Source organism: Natrix helvetica (genome assembly GCF_964273705.1).
Source record: "Natrix helvetica genome assembly, chromosome: W".
NCBI classification, from domain to species: Eukaryota; Metazoa; Chordata; class Lepidosauria; order Squamata; family Natricidae; genus Natrix; species Natrix helvetica.
In genome coordinates this window covers 83,272,576-83,289,313 of record NC_138555.1, presented here as the reverse complement: position 1 = coordinate 83,289,313, position 16,738 = coordinate 83,272,576, and the positions used below count along the sequence as shown (strand labels likewise).

Sequence of the window (16,738 nt, the reverse complement as noted above, 5' to 3'; positions counted from 1 at the left end):
TTCGTTTAATTGTGCCATTAATCTTCTTCTCGGACAGATTCCTTTCTCCCGTTTAGCTTTGAGGGACTTTATCAGATGTTCCTTTTGGAACGTGGAGGGGGGAAAATCTATTTTTTTCTTTTAAATGTCTGGCAGGTAACTCTGGAAAGGGAGTTTTCCTCTCATTGTCGTCCTCACAAATTATTTCTGGCGTAGCTGAAATTCAGTTTTTCCCCCCTGGAAAGAGTTTTCCAGCGAGGAGATACCTCCTTACGCTGCTGACCCCAAGTTCAGCCTTCGCACAGGCTGCTTAACCTGCGTGTTCTCCTCACAGCACGCGATACAGCTGGTCCTCCAGTTACGACCGCAATCGAGTGGCCACTCTAAGCTGGGTGGTGAAGTGAGTCGCGCCTGATTTTGTGAGGTGGTGTTTTTTGTTTTTTTTTTGCTGTGGATGCGAAAGAAATCGATGCGGTTTTTAACTGAATCATGCGGTTGTTAAGTGAGTCTGCCTTCCCTGATGGGCTTGGCTTGTTGGAAGCCAGCCGAGAAGGTCGCAAAATGGAGGAATCCCATGACCCCGGGAGACTGCATAAATACATGGCCGTTATCAATCCCCTGAATTTTGAGCCCGTGACTGTTAGGATGCTGTGACGGTCGTAAGTGGGAGGACTGGTCATAAATTGCTTTTCTCGGTGCTGTTCTAAATTTGAATGGCTGAATGAACGGTAGTAAGTCAGTGACTACCTGTAGTTTTTCTTTCTTTCCTTCTCTTCTTTTCCTTCTCCTAATTTCTCCTTTCTGTTTTCTTCCTTCTCTTCTCATCTCTCCTCTTCCTTTTCTTCTCCCTGTCTTTTTTCTTTCCTTCCTCCCTTCCTTTATTCTTCCCTCTTTCTTTCCTTCCTTTCTTTCTTGTTCTCTCCTTTTCTCTTAACTTGCTTCCTTCCTCTCCTCTCCTCCTCTCCTTCTTTTTCTTCTCTTAACGTTTTTTCTTTCCAACCTTCCTTCCTCATCTCTTCTTTCCTTAACTTCTTCCTTTCTTTTTTCTTCCTTCCTCTTCTTCCATCCTCCCTCCCTCCCTTCATTTTCCCTCTTTCCTTCCTTCCTTCCTTCCTTCCTTGTTCTCCTCTCCTTTTCTCTTCTCTTTTTCTTCTTTTAGCTTCCTTCCTTCCTCTCCTCCTTTCTTTTTCTCTCTTCTTTTCATTTTTCCTTCCTTCCTCTTCTTTTCTCAACTTCTTCCTTTTTTTCTTCCTTCTCTTATCTTTTTTTTCTCTTTCCTTCCTTTTTCCCTTCTTTCCTTCCTCTTCTCTTCTCAACTTCTTCCTCCCTTTTTTCTTCCTTCTCTTATCTTTTCTCTACTTCTCTTAATTTCTTCCTTTCTTTTTCTTCCTTCTTTTCTCATTTCTTCTTCTCTTAACTTCTTCCTTCCTTCTTTCCCTCTCTTTTTCCTCTCCCCCATTCTTTTTCCTTTCGTGCCAATTTGAAACCCTCCCTTGCCTCAAAGACAAGTGGGTAGGAGCCCAGTCCATTGGATGAAAGTGGGGGCCAGCTTCTCCTCTTAGCCAACCCCCCCCCCCCCGTCCCACCAAAACAATAATAATAAAGTTTGCAGAAGATTAAATAAACAGAGGATAAGCTTTACAAATTCCTTTGGAGAGGGAGAGCGCTAAAAGATAATTAATCGTAACTCTCCTCAGGTAGAGTGATGATTTCCAAGAAAAGTTCCCTTTTCACCTTCTCCTCCTCCTCTTCTTTTCATTCCCCTTTTCAGCTCCTTTAGAAATTAAACACAAAGGAACGCAAACGGATCTAGCCACACCTGTCTGATCTTGGCTTGGTCACGATCGAAAAATGTTGAGTGGTTTCTGTTTGCAGAAAGCCACGATAGCAACCCATCTTGGTGCCAACTTTGGCATCAACAACGGCACTGCACACAAGGCAGCAATTATTATTATTATTTTTCCCCCTGGGGGGGGATTTTTATCTGCCTGCTGTTGTTGGTCTGGGGTGGTGCTTTCGTTACCTGGGAGGAATAAGGGGTGCTTGTCTCGGAACAAACCACGATTCACACAGTCTTTGGGGGATGCCCACCAACGAGGAATAGAAGAATAGAATAAGATTAGGAGTAGGATAGGAGGATAGAATAGAATAGAATTTGGAATGAAAAAAAATAGAATTAGGAATGGAATGGAATAGAATATGGAATGGAATAGAAATAGAATTGAATGGAATGGAATAGATTAGAATAGAATTAGGAATAGGATAGGAGGATAGAATAAAATAAAATTAGGAATAGAATGGAATAGAATATGGAATAGAAATAGAATAGAATTGGGAATGGAATGGAATAGAATATGGAATGAAATAGAATGTGGAATAGAAATAGAATGGAATAGAATAGAATTAGGAATGGAATGGAATAGAATAGAATATGGAATGGAATAGAATAGAATAGAATATGGAATGAAATAGAATATGGAATGGAATAGAAATAGAATAGAATTAGGAATGGAATGGAATAGAATAGAATATGGAATGAAATAGAATATAGAATAGAATAGAATAGAATTAGGAATGGAATGGAATAGAATAGAATATGGAATGAAATACGTAGAATAGGGAATAGAAATAGAATGGAATAGAATAGAATAGAATATGGAATGGAATAGAATATGGAATGAAATAGAATATGGAATAGAATAGAATATGGAATGGAATAGAGTAGAATTAGGAATGGAATGGAATATGGAATGGAATAGAATATGGAATGGAATAGAAATAGAATGGAATGGAATAGGATAAAATTAGGAATGGAATGGAATGGAATGGAATATGGAATGAAATAGAATATGGAATGGAATAGAAATAGAATAGAGTAGAGAAGAGAATATAGAATAGAATAGAATCAGAATTAGAATAACAGAGTTGGAAGGGACCTTGAAGGTCTTCTAGTCCAACCTCCTGCTTAGGCAGGAAACCCTACACCACTTAAGACAAATGGATATCCAACATCTTCTTAAAAACCTCCACTGTTGGAGCATTCACAATTTCTGGAGGCAAGTTGTTCCATTGATTATCAACAGGCATCAAAAGAAATTTTGCGGCTGCCAATAAAGCCAACACAGTTGTAGGCTGCATCAACAGAGGGATAGAATCAAGATCACTTGAAGGGTTAAGACCACTTTACAATCCCTTGGTAAGGCCACACTTGGAATACGGCATTCAGTTCTGGTCTCCACGATGTAGAAAAGATGTGGAGACTCTAGAAAGAGTGCAGAGAAGAGCAACAAAGAGGATTAGGGGCCTGGAGGCTAAAACCTATGAAGAACGGTTGCAGGAACTGGGTATGTCTAGTTAAATGAAAAGAAGGACTAGGGCAGACATGATAGCATCTTCCAATATCTCAGGGGTTGCCACAAAGAAGAGGGAGTCAAGCTATTCTCCAAAGCACCTGAGGGTAGAACAAGAAGCAATGGGTGGAAACTAATCAAGGACAGAAGCAACTTAGAACTGAGGAGAAACTTCCTGACAGTTAGAACAATTCATCAGTGGAACAGCTTGCCTCCAGAAGTTATGAATTCTCCAGCACTGGAAGTTTTTAAGAAGAGATTGGACAACATTTGAAATGGGATAGGGTTTCCTACCTGAGCAGGGGGTTGGACAGTTGGGCAGTTTGGCAGTTCGAATCCCTAGCGCTGCGTAACGGAGGGAGCTCCCGTGACTTGTCCCAGCTTCTGCCAACCTAGCAGTTCGAAAGCACGTAAAAAAATGCAAGTGGAAAAATAGGGACGACCTTTGGTGGGAAAGGAACAGCGCTCCGTGCGCCTTCGGCGTTGAGTCATGCCGGCCACATGACCACGGAGACGTCTTCGGACAGCGCTGGCTCTGTGGCTTTGAAACGGAGGTGAGCAGCGCCCCCTAGAGCCGGGAACGACTAGCACATAGGTGCGAGGGGAACCTTTTACCTTTATGAGAAATGTATAAGTTGGTTGAATGTAATAATTATGATTAATGGCATTTGTTTTGTTTGCATTGGAAGGTATACCACTCAGGTGCCACACCGTTCGATAATAAAGAATTAAAAACTATTTTAAAAAAAAGAATAAAAACATTTTACCCAATAATCTTCTCTCTTCCAGAGCTGGAACTGGTACAAAATGCTTTCTTCACGGACCCCAACGATCAGAGCGCTTGGTTCTACCACCGTTGGCTCCTGGGCAGAGGTAGGGGCCCACGCCGCCACCTTGCTTGCCGGGAAATTCAGCTTAAGGCAGATTCTGGGGAGGGGGCTTTCCCCAGGACGGGAAGTGGGCACGGCGGAGGATTTATCTCCAGATAAATGAAGATTGCCCCCCGCAGAGGATATCAGAGGCTGGCAGACTGAGTTGGTGGGGTCCTTGGTGTCTCTGGGGCTTGGTGGTTTCCTTGCAGACATCTCATGACCCGACTAGGTAACGTCATCAGGGTAGCAGGGACCTACAAGCACGGATGATGTTATCTAGCTGGTTAATGAAATGCCTGCAAGAAAACCGCCAAGCGCAGAGGCTACCAAGGACCCCAGAGATGAGCTCCTCCTCCCTTCTAGCACTCATGATGTTACCTAGCTGGGTCATGAAATGTCTGCAAGAAAACCGCCAAGCTCAGAGAGCATCAAGAATCCCATAGATCCCCCCCTTCCTCCTCCTCCTCCTCCTCTTCCTCCCCCTCTCCCCCTCCCTTCTTCCTCCTCTTCTTCCTCCTCCTCTTCCTCTCCCTCTCCCCCTCCCTTCTTCCATCTCTTATTCCTCCTCTTTCTCTTCCTCCCCCTCTCCTCCCTTCTTCCAACTCTTCTTCCTCCTCTTCTTTCTCCTCCTCCTCTTCTTCCCCCTCTCCTCCTCCCTTCTTCCATCTCTTATTCCTCCTCTTCTTTCTCCTACTCTTCCTCCCCCTCTCCCCCTCCCTTCTTCCATCTCTTCTTTCTCCTCCTCTTCCTCTCCCCCTCCCTTCTTCCATCTCTTCTTCCTCCTCCTCCTCCTCTTCGCCCCCTCCTCCTCCCTTCTAGCACTGACGATGAAATGTCTGCAAGAAAACCACCAAGCTCAGAGACCACCAAGGATGCCATAGATTCCCTCTTCCTCCTCCATCATTCCAAAAAATCCCCACTCCCTTCTAGCACTGATGACATTCCCTAGCTGGGTCATGAAACGTCTGCAAGAAAACCACCAAGCTCAGAGACCACCAAGGACCCCACAGTCCTCCTTCTCTTCCTCCTCCTCCTCCTCCTCCAACATCATAACAGAAACCCCACTCCCTTCTACCACTGATTATATTATCTAGTTTGGTCATGAAACGTCTGCAAGAAATCCACCAAGCTCAGAGAGCACTAAAGACCCCACGGTTGTTCTCCTCCTCCCCCTCCTCCTCCTCCTCCTCCCTCCCTCCCTCCCTCCCTCCCCCTCCTCCTCCCTCCTCCTCCTCCTCCTCCTCCTCCTCCTCCTCCCCTCCTCCTCCTCCTCCTTCTCCCTCCTCCTCCTCCTTCTCCCTCCTCCTCCTCCTCCTTCTCCTCCTCCTTCTCCTCCTCCTCCTCCTCCTCCTCCTTCTCCTCCTCCTCCTCCTCCTCCTTCTCCTCCTCCTTCTCCTCCTTCTCCTCCTCCTCCTCCTCCTCCTCCTCCTCCTCCTCCTCCTCCTCCTCCTTCTCCTCCTCCTCCTCCTCCTCCTTCTCCTCCTCCTTCTCCTCCTTCTCCTCCTCCTCCTCCTCCTCCTCCTCCTCCTCCTCCTCCTCCTCCTCCTCCTCCTCCTTCTCCTCCTCCTCCTCCTCCTCCTTCTCCTCCTCCTCCTCCCTCCTCCTCCTCCTCCTCCTCCTCCTCCTCCTCCTCCTCCTCCTCCATCATCATCATCATCATCATCATCATCCCAGAAACTCCACTCCCTTCTCTCTGTGGAGATTCTCAGTCACCCATAAACCTCCAAGTGGCTTCAACAATCCTCAGAGGGAGTACTAACAACCAGACAACTGCAAAGGAATAGAAATCCTTCCACCCGCCACCATTCAGCCAGAACCGAAGAAGCTTCCTGGAGGAGAAGCGAAACCTCTTCAGGGGAAACCCCCCCCCCTAGAAAAATCCAGTTGCCTCTTGAAAAAGCACCTATTTGGGGGGGGGGGGTGCCACGCCCTTTCAGCACTTTTGGTGTTCCCTCTGCAATTAAATCCCCCACAATTCAACCCCGTCCTACAAATATTCTTCTTTTATTGACGTTCTCCTCAATTAGAGACCCTTTTCAGGCCGGGGGAAATCTCAAACTTTCCGAATTCCCCCCCCCCCCCAACCGCTCAAAATCCTGCGAGGTAAACTCGTGCGCGCGCGCAATTCAAACTGTTCTGCGCACGCTACTGCCAATTTCCGCAACCCAGGCTGCCAAACTACAACCGGTAGGAAGCGACCACTGCATCACGCTTCCAACGCGGGAGTCCATTGAACAAAACCCATCTTCCACTCCCCCATCCGGATGCGTTTGTTTCCCACCCTTAGGCGATCCCGAGCCAACCATCCGTTGCGTCTACGTCAACAGGCCAAACACCTCCCTGGCAGTGGCCTTCTCTCATCCTGTGGCGGTGAGTTCCAGAGGCTCTCGCGTGGGTGGGGGGGAATTTTCAGAAGTCCATCCGGCTGCGGTGACCGTTTCCGTCTCTCTGATTTTTTTTTTTTCTAGGTGGCTCCGGCGTCCCATGACCTCATCGTATTCGGCGACGAGTCTCCGCTGGTGGTGCGTTGGCGCACGCCGGACGGGAAAAATAAACCCGGGTATATGTGGGTATCCTTTGGCCCAGGAGGAGCCATTGATGGGTGTTATTGGGGAGCAGAGAAAAAAATGGGGGCGTTCTTTAGTGAACGCGGGCATCCAAGTATCCAAAAAATAAATCCTTCAACCGATGAACAGAGTCAGAAGGGACCTTAAAGGTCATCTAGTCCAACCCCCCACCCACCCAAGCAGGAGACCCTACACTATTTCTGACCGACGGCAGTCCAGTCTCCTCTTGAAAGCCTCCAGGGATGAAGCTCCCACAACTTCCGAAGGCAACTTCTGTTCCATGGGTTGATTCTTCTCACTGTCTCCTTATTTCCAGGTTGAATGTCTCTCCTGGATTAGTTTCCATCCATTATTCCTTGTCTGGCCTTCGGGTGCCTTGGAGAATAGCTTGACCCCCCTCCTCCTCTCTGGGGCAGCCCCTCAAATATTGAAAGATGCTCTCCTGTCTCCCCTGGTCCTTCTCTTCCCTAGACTAGCCAGGCCCAGTTCCTGCAACCGTTCGTCGTATGTTTGAGCCTCCAGTCCCCTCATCATCCTGGTTGCTCTTCTCTGCACTCTTTCCAGAGTCTCAACATCCTTTTTTATAGTGTGGGGACCAAAACTGGATGCAGGATTCCAGGTGTGGCCTTACTAAGGCTTTACACAGTGGTATTAGTATCTCCCTTGATCTTGATTGTATCCTTCTGTTAATGCAATTTAGGATTGCATTGGCTTTTTTGGCTGCCGCTGCACATAACTGGCTCCTATTTAGCTGGTTGTCCACTAAGACTCCAAGATCCCTCTCCCAGTGACCACCATTAAGCCAGGTTTCACCCAGTTTATAGGTGTCCTTTGGGGGTTTTCTTGCCTAAGTGTAAGACTTGACTTTTCTCTACATTGAATTTCACTTTGTCAGGTAGGGTCCCGGGTTCAAGTCTACCAAGATCCATCTGGATCTTGAGCCTATCTTCTTGGGTGTTAGCTATTCCTGCCAGCTTAGTATCATCTACAAATCCTTGAGTGACAACCATTGTTTCGCGGACCGTTTGAAGTTACAGCAACACTGGGGAAAAAAGTGACTTACTGCCATTTTTTTCCCCCCACACTTAGCAACCGTGACCTCAGGGGTCAAATTATTCTCCAGAGCACCAAAAACGGCAGGACAAGAAACAATGGATGGAAACTAATGTGGGAGAGAAGCGACCTGGAATTAAGGAGAAACTTCCTAAGAGGGAGGACTTAATTAACCAGTGGAACTGCTTGCCACTAGTAGTTACAACACGGGAGGCTTTTAAGAAACTAGGCAGCCACAAGTCTGAAGTAGTATAGGCTCTCCTGCTTGAGCAGAGGGCTGGACTAGAAGACCTCCAAGGTCCCCTCCAGCTCTAGTCACGGTCACGTGTTCAAATTGGGAGACTGAGCCACTGGCTCACATTTATGACGGTCGTACTGTCCCAGGGGAATCACACGATCCCCTTTTGCGACCGCCTGACGAGCAAAATCCCATCCCGGGATTCGCTGAACGGCGGTGATCAAGGAAGGTCGTAAAAGCTGGCTTTTAACAACTGTGTTGCTTAGCAATGGGGATTCCGGGCTCGGTTGCGGTCGTAAGACGAGGACGTCCCACCCACACTGTCAGCCGGTCGGGCTGTTTTGTGTCTTGCGGCAATCCAGGAATTTTTAATTTGCGTATTAGCCCCCGGGGAGATCAGAGTGGATTTAATTGCTCTCCGGAGACCACGTGAAGGGAGATCCATCTTAGGAGGAGAGATGGAAGTTTGAAAGAAGACGAGAGTTGGGAAAAGATTAAATCAGACTCTTTCGACAGTGTTTGTAAACCTGAGTTACTTGCTGAGGGATGAACTTCAACTCCCAGAATTCCCCTGGCTGGGGAATTCTGGGAGTTGAAGTCCATCCATCTTAAAATGGCGAAGGTTGAAGAAACATTGCTTTAGGACAGGCGTGTCCAAACTTGGCAACTTTAAGACTTGTGGACTTCAACTCCCAGAATTGGGAGTTGAAGTCCACAAGTCTTAAAGTTGCCAAGTTTGGACACCCCTGCTTTAGGAGTTTCTTAAAATGGAAAAAAAAAAAGATTCCCACAGAGCCTGTTTAGCAAGATTCCTGCAGAAGAATGGGCAGGATCCAAGGAATTCCAACAATGGCGATTAATTATTACTTAGAAACCATATAAGTGTGTATTTTAGCCTACTCTATGCTTCCAAGGAACTAGGCGTGGCCCTGCAAAGAGGGAGCTGTTTTATTGGACAGCAAAGAATTTTGCAGCTGGCTATTTACAGGCTAAAGCGTATCCTTGCGGTTGCTAAGTGAATCACGTGGTCATTAAGCGAATCCGGCTTGGACTTTGCTTGTGGGAAGGTCATCCGTGGCAATCTGATGGTTTTGTTTAAAAACTTCAACGGGGGCGCAGGTGTAGATACCTTTGTAAAGGTGAAGGGAGAAAAAAATGCAATTTGAAAAGCTTGGTTGTAAGCATTTCTGTTTTTTTTTAAAAAAAACTCTGCATGTGCTCAGAAATCCCTTAACAGCAGCTTCATTTGAAATTGAATCTTCCTCGTCATGAACACGTATGCATCTGAAGTAGACTGTTGTTTCCCTGTACACACACACAAACGCACATCATACCTCTGATGCTACCCCTTCGCTGGGAGTTTAGACATTCTACTCCCCCTCCCCACCCGAAAGGGGCTCTGTTCCAACTGCCAGTTGCCTTACATTAACGCGCTCTGATCAGTAGTGGCATCCTATTACCTTCACTACCGGTTCGAGAGCGGGAGCATGCGCAGAAGGTCGGTTATGACATCTGGGTGGGTGGGCGGAGCCTTGCGCCGCCGTCACAACTGCTTTGCCCGAACCAGCAGATTACCACCTCTGACTCTGATGCTAAGGAGTTACACATTCTACTCCCCCTCCCCACCTGAAAGGAGCTCTGTTCCAACTGCCAGTTGCCTTATATTAACACGCTCTGATGCTACCCCTTCACTAAACCAGGCGTGGGCGTGGCCAGCCTGTGACTCATCTGGCCTGCTGGCTGGGAGTTTAGACATTCTACTCCCCCTCCTCACCTGAAAAGAACTCTGTTCCAACTGCCAGTTGCCTTACATTGACATGCTCTGATGCTAAGGAGTTACAAGCTTTACAAGTTTCAAGTTTTAAGTGCCCGATCACTGGTAACCAGCTACTAGTATAATATATGTGGGTATATGCATAATTCTGTATTTAATCTTTATTTATTTATTGTGTTATGTAGCGTATATTGCAGCTGGTGACCCTTTGAGAGCTGGATGCAATTAAATTTCACTTTAATGTACGCCGATTAGTGTACATTCAAGGTGACTATAAAATTATTATTATTCTAGTTTTCTGGGGATTTCAGAAATTGGTGCCAGATCTAGAAAATCTAAAATGCCTCTTTTAGCAGAAATGTGAGTGCTGCGAATTTGAGGAAGGGTCTACCCTAATGCTTGACCTATGACCGCCATTGAGCCCCAAAACGTCCATCGCAAAGCAGGACAGTAGTTAAGGGAGGTTCGCCTCATTTTATGACCTTTCTCGCCGCAGTTGTTAAGAGAATCGCTGCCGCTTTTAAGTTAGAAACTGTTCAATGAATCTGGATTCCCCGTTGACTTTCCTCGTCGGAAGGTCGCAAAAGGGGGACCGCGACCGTCGTAAACACGAGTCATTTGCCCTGCGTTCTGAATTTGGAATCCCTAGGACCTGTCGTAAGTGTGAAAAAAATGGCCAATAAGTCACTGGGTTCTATCTGCCAGCGGAACTCCCAATGGTCACTAAATGAACTGACGTAAGTCGAGGACTGTCTGAATATGAAGCAGGGAGCTGGGCAGCCGCTTTTGCCGTTTTCGAGAATTCTGGTTGGTTGGTTTGTTTCCTTAAATCCGGCCGTTTTCCCAGCTGTGTGACCTGCCAGCCTCTGCCCTCAACGACCACTGGCCTCAACACACCTTCCGCGTCCTCTGGGCCGAAGGACACGTGCAGAAGGAATGTGTCCTCTTCAAAGGTGACGTGACTGCACCCCTGTCCCATCCCGTCCCCCCCAATTTTCCTGCATGTCCGGACCCCTGACACTCCCCGCCCTTCTCTCCTCCTCAGGCCACAAGGACTGCTGGAACCAAGATTCGGTGACGGACGAACAGGTGTTCAGGTAAGGGAGGGGGTCAAAATCTCGGGGGTGGGGCCCTTGGCCTTTGTTCACACAACACCAGAGGAGGGTTGCTACCAGTTCGCACCGATTCGGCCAAACCAGTCATGGAAATTGCGACTGGGTTGCTGAATCTGTATGGATGACAGGCTGGCCACGCCCCTGAAATGATTTCCGTTGCCGGCATGTTTTTTAGCCCTATTTTAATGTTCCAAGCATGCCCGGAACAATTTATAGGCCACTGCGCACTCATGCGCAGTGAACCGTCAGTAACCCACCCCTACACAGCACACTAAACGAGGGAGAAGCGGCTTTGGGGGGGGGTCTCAGCAAAAGATGCAGGGCAGAGTTTCATCGGATGGAGCATCAAGGAAGGGAGGCGAATGGTGACGAAGGGAAATTGTTCGCCGGTTGAGTCTTGGCGGGTGTGGGTCCTTCCTTATTTTCCTAATCTATGGGGTAAAAAGTGCCTTGGCAAAGCGCTTCCCAGAATGCTGGCTGGGGAATTCTGGGAGTTGAAGTCCAAATGCTGGATAGGGAATTCTGGGAACTGAAGTCCATCCAATGCTGGCTAAGGAATTCTGGGAATTGAAGTCCAAATGCTGGATAGGGAACTCTGGGAATTGAAGTCCAAATGCTGGATAGGGAATTCTGGGAGTTGGTCCACACAATCCTGGCTAGGGAATTCTGGGAGTTGTAGTCCACCCACCTTAAAGTGGGTGTGGTGGCGAATGGTGGAGGAAAGGAAATTGTTCGCCGGTTGGCATCTCAGCGGATGTGGAGTTGAAGTCCACCCAATGCTGGCTAAGGAATTCTGGGAATTGAAGTGAAATGCTGGCTGGGGAATTCTGGGAGTTGAAGTCCACACAATGCTGGATAGGGAATTCTGGGAGTTGAAGTCCAAATGCTGGCTAGGGAATTCTGGGAGTTGAAGTCCACACAGTGCTGGCTGGGGAATTCTGGGAATTGAAGTCCAAATGTTGGATAGGGAATTCTGGGAGTTGAAGTCCATCCAATGCTGGCTAAGGAATTCTGGGAATTGAAGTCCAAATGTTGGATAGGGAATTCTGGGAACTGAAGTCCACCAAATGCTGGCTAATGAATTCTGAGAATTAAAATCCAAAGCCTGGCTAGGGAATTCTGGGAGTTGAAGTCCACCCAATGCTCCCTAGGGAATTTTGGGAACTGAAGTCCACCCAATGCTGGCTAGGGAATTCTGGGAATTGAAGTCCAAATGCTGGCTGGAGAATTCTGGGAACTGAAGTCCACCCAATGCTGGATAGGGAATTCTGGGAGTTGAAGTCCAAATGCTGGATAGGGAATTCTGGGAGTTGTAGTCCACCCACCTTAAAGTCGCTGGGGTTTTTGAGAAACACCGCTTTAGGATACAAATCCTCTCAGTGCCGATTTGACTCCCTGGCTTTGCTTAATGGAGGGAAAGAGGCCGCTTAATCTCCACTTAGCACCTCAGCAGCTCCTGTGGGGAAGACAGGGAGCTAATCCCCGTGTAACAAGCCTCAGTCACCGCGGCAAATCTTGGCAACGCACAAGAGCAAAGAGAGACGGCGCACGAGGCCCGTCCTTCGAGAACACAACACAACCCGTTGCGCAACAACCTACACCCATAGGTTGATCACGCAGGTAGTCCTCGGCTTACGACCAAGGCGGAGCCCCGAATTTCCCCTGCTGAGGGAGACAGGTGTTAAATTAGTCCTGACCCATTTTGCGACCTTTCTCGCCACCGTCGCTAAGTGGATCGCTGCCGTTCTTGAGTTAGTCACACGGTGGTTAAGTGAATCCCTTGTTTCCCCTTGCTCATCGGAAGGCCGCTAAAGGGGATCGCGTCACACCCACACCCACACCGACGGGACACCGCACGCCGTCGTAAATGTGAGTCAGTTGCCAATTGCCTGAATTTTGATCCCGTGAGCCTGGGGGATGCTGCCACGGTCGTTAAGTGTGAAAAACAGTCATTTTTCCAGTGCCGTCATAACTTGGAACGTTCACTAAGCCAACCGTTGTATGTCAAGGACTACCTGTATATTTTGCATTTAGCCTAAAGTGGCTGATGGAGCGCTCCTTCCTCCATTCTGCCCAAACACACACCTCCCTGCCAAGGTTTTAGCCAGAGGAAAGGGAGGAAGGAAGGAAGGAAGGAGCATAGGAGAGGGAAGGAAGGAAGGGAGAAAAGAAGGAATGCAAAAGGAAGGAAGGAGCACGGGAGAGGGAAGGAAGGAAGGGAGAAAAGAAGGAATGCAAAAGGAAGGAAGGAGCACGGGAGAGGGAAGGAAGGAAGGGAGAAAAGAAGGAATGCAAAAGGAAGGAATGAAGGAGCATGGGAGAAGGAAGGAAGGGAGAAAAGGAATGGAAAAGGAAGGAAGGAACATGGGAGAGGAAAGGAAGGAAAGGGAAAGGAGGAAGGGAGGAGTATGGGGAGAGAGGGAAGGGAGAAAGACAAGAAAGAAGGAAGGAAGGGAGAAAGGAAGGAGCATGGGAGAGGGAAGGAAGGAAGGGAAAAGACAGGAAAGGAAGGAGCGGAGAATGTCAGGAAGGAAGGAAAGAAAGAAAAGGCGGGAAAGGGGAAGGAAGCATGAAGAGAGGGAAGGAAGGAAGGAAGGAAAAAAGAAAAGGCAGGAAAGAAGGGAGCATGGGGGAGAGGGAAGGGAAGGAAGGAAGAAAAGACAGGAACAAAGAAGGAAATCAAAGACAGGAAGGAAGGAGCATGGAGGAGAAGGAAGGAAGGAAGGGAGACTGGCAGGAAAGGAAGGAAGAGGGGGAAAGGCAGAAAAGAGGTCGGAAGGAAAGAGGAAGGGAGCATGGAGGAAAGGAAAGAAGGAAGGAAGGAAAACTATCCATCGTCAGCCCCCCATTTTCCTCTCCGTCCCTCTTCTCCACCCAACCACCTGGCTCCCCTTCCATCCGTGGGGCATCCAGAGCCCGTTCTGGGCTTCGGGGCGGACCGAGATCTCGCCCGTGACATCTGGCCCGAGGGGGAAACCGAGTCAGCCAGCCGGGGTGATTGATGGGCCAATCCGTTTTCGGGCACACGTGTCAGGCTTCCTTCAGCTGAGCTAGCGCCGAGCTCGGCCTGACTCAGCGGAGGGAGGAAAGCCCCTCCGCCAGGGGGAAGAGGTGGGGAGATGCGCTCAGCGCCTGATGTCATCGGGGGGGGGGGAGAGAAAGGGGAGGGGGGAGCCAGTTAAGATTGGGGGGACACCCCCCACCCCGCCAACAATGCTGGACTGAAAAGGGAGGGGGGCATTGTTGGAGCCAAGGGGGTGCAGGCCAGCTGAGTGGTTCAGACTAAGGGGGGGTCCTCAGGAACTTTGAGATGGGTGGACTTCAACTCCCAGAATTCCCCCTGCCAGCCTAGGTGGGTTTCTTCAAGGCCCAGAATTCCCTCAAGCGCTGGGCGGAAATTGGCTTTCTGTGAATAGCCAGAATGCCTTGTGGGGGGGGGGGGGTTGGGGAGGGTCTTTCAGGAGGGTTTTTTTTATTTGTTTTGATATCTGTTTAATTGAATTCTGATCAGGCGTTGGGAGAATGAGGAGGAAGAGAGAGAGAATGACGGCTCCTTCCTCTCATTCCCATCTCTTTTTTTTCCCTCTTCCTCCCTTTCTCTCATTCTTATCTGTTCCTTCTTTCTTCCTCCTCTCCTTCCCATCTCCTCCCTTCACTATTTTTTCCTTCTCCCTTTCCTCCCTTACTCTCATTCCCATCTCTTCCTTCCTTCCATCCTTCTTCTTCCTCCTCCCTCCTTCCTTCCTCTCATTCCCATCTCCTCCCTTCCTGCCTTCGTTTTTCCTCCTCCCACCTTTCCTTCCTTCCATCTCTCCTTCCTTCCTTTCTCCCTCCCTTCTTCCTTCCTTTCATCTTTCCTCCCTCCCTCCTTCCTTCCTCTCATTCCCATCTCCTTCCTTCCTTCTTCCTCCCTCCCTTTCATTCCCATCTCCTTCCCTCCTTCCCTCCTCTCATTCCCACCTCCTTCCTCCTCCCTCCCTCACTTTGTTTTTCCTCCTCCCTCTTTTCCACATCTTCCCTCCCTCCCTCCCTTCCTCTGCCTTCCTCATTCCTATCCTTCCTTCCTTCCTTCTTCTTTCTCATCTCCTTCCTCCACCCTTCTTCCCTTTGTTTTTCCTCCTCCCTCTTTCCTTCCTTCCCATCTTCCCTTCCTTTTTTCCTTCCTCCCTCCCTTCCTCCCTCTCATTCCCATCTCCTCCTCCCTCCCTCTCATTTTTCCTCCTCCCTCCTTTCCTTCCCATCTTTCCCTCCTTCCTTTCTCTCTCCCTCCTTTCCTTCTCTCTTTCTCTCCTTCCTTTCCTTCTCTTTCTCCCTCCTTTCCTTCTCTCTTTCTCTCCTTCCTTTCCTTCTCTTTCTCTCTCCCTCCTTTCCTCCTCTTTCTCTCCTTCCTTTCCTTCTCTCTTTCTCTCCTTCCTTTCCTTCTCTTTCTCTCCTTCCTTTCCTTCTCTTTCTCTCTCCCTCCTTTCCTTCTCTCTTTCTCTCCTTCCTTTCCTTCTCTTTCTCTCTCCCTCCTTTCCTTCTCTCTTTCTCTCCTTCCTTCCTTCCCTGTGGCCAAAAACCTTGCTTTGCCTCCCTTCCTGACCTCCTCCTCCTCCTCCTCCTCTCCCTGTCCCAGGTGCGAGCTCTCCATTGAGAAGTCCACGGTGCTTCAGTCGGAGTTAGAATCCTGCAAGGAGCTGCAGGCCTTGGAGCCAGAAAACAAGTGTAGGTTCGGGATCTCCTTCGCTCCCACACAACTCAGGCGGATCCCAAGAAGAGCCCTCAGTAACAGCCTCAAATCTTTCCCCTAAGTTACTAGTCCTTAAGACTGTTCTGACAGCCTGTAGCCCCTCTAGAGGTTCTCAAGAGCTGCCCCGGGGACCTCCAGTTTTAAGAACCTCCTTCAGGACTAGCAACTTGAAAGATACAGGCACTCCTCGACTTACAACCATTCCTCGACTTACGACCATCCTCGCACTTATAATCTTCACAACATCCCCACGGCCTCACCCTTAAAATTCGGGCGCGTTATTTATGACGATGGCAGCATCCCAGAGTCACCTGACTCCCCCCCCCAGCCGGTTTCCGACAAAGCAAAGTCAGTGGGGGGGGAGCCGGTTCGCTTAACGACGGCACAATTTACTTAACGACTTCCGGGATTCACGAGGCCCAAAAAGGTGGTAACGTCAGGCGTGACTTGGAGAACCGCTGCCTTCCTTTCCTTAGCAATGGAAATTCCGTTCCCAGTGGCCGTCGTAAGTCGAGGACTACCTATAAACAGACGATCAAGGGAAAGATTAAACGTAATGGGAATGTTTGATGGTTTTTAGCGGGACCCCAACAAGCCAATTAGGGCAGGTGGGCAACTAAGTTATTTTATGCTTCCCTGCAGCTCTTTTCCATCCAGAAAAATATGCACAAGAAAGGAACTTTTCGCCAATGAATTTGTTCTGAGACAGTAAAAATCACGCACTCAGTCCCAAAAGCCCTCTTTTTATTTCAACGGCTGTGAATTACCGTATTTTTCAGATTATAAGACGCACCTGACTATAAGACGCACCTAAATTTAGAAGAGGAAAATAACAAGAACAAAAGGTTTTTTGGTCTCCGCGCACCACATTTTCAGCCCTTTTGGGGGGCCTTTTTTTGGCCCTTTTCCAGTCTTTTTCATACCCATTTTCGGGGCTTTGGGGGGGCTTTTTGGGGGGCTTTGGGGCCCATTTTGGGATTTTTTTTCAGCCCATTTTTGAGGCATTTTTCACCCCGTTTTTTCCAGAACCATGAGCTGAAAAAAGCCCCATAAATGGGCGG

At 48.5% G+C, this 16,738-nt stretch overlaps 1 protein-coding gene across 6 annotated transcripts in view; it reads left to right on the top strand.

The window, feature by feature from the left end:
- The window catches only part of LOC309400877 (geranylgeranyl transferase type-2 subunit alpha-like), a 38,453-nt gene that overhangs the window by 15,367 nt on the left and 6,348 nt on the right, over window positions 1-16,738 (top strand). For all 6 annotated transcript variants that reach the window (XM_081969597.1, XM_081969594.1, XM_081969593.1 and 3 more), the window contains exons 7-12: window positions 4,119-4,202; window positions 6,489-6,571; window positions 6,670-6,771; window positions 10,681-10,786; window positions 10,879-10,930; window positions 15,564-15,652. In XM_081969597.1, coding sequence (XP_081825723.1) covers window positions 4,119-4,202; window positions 6,489-6,571; window positions 6,670-6,771; window positions 10,681-10,786; window positions 10,879-10,930; window positions 15,564-15,652 — 516 coding nt within the window. The remainder of the gene's footprint in view (window positions 1-4,118; window positions 4,203-6,488; window positions 6,572-6,669; window positions 6,772-10,680; window positions 10,787-10,878; window positions 10,931-15,563; window positions 15,653-16,738) is intronic.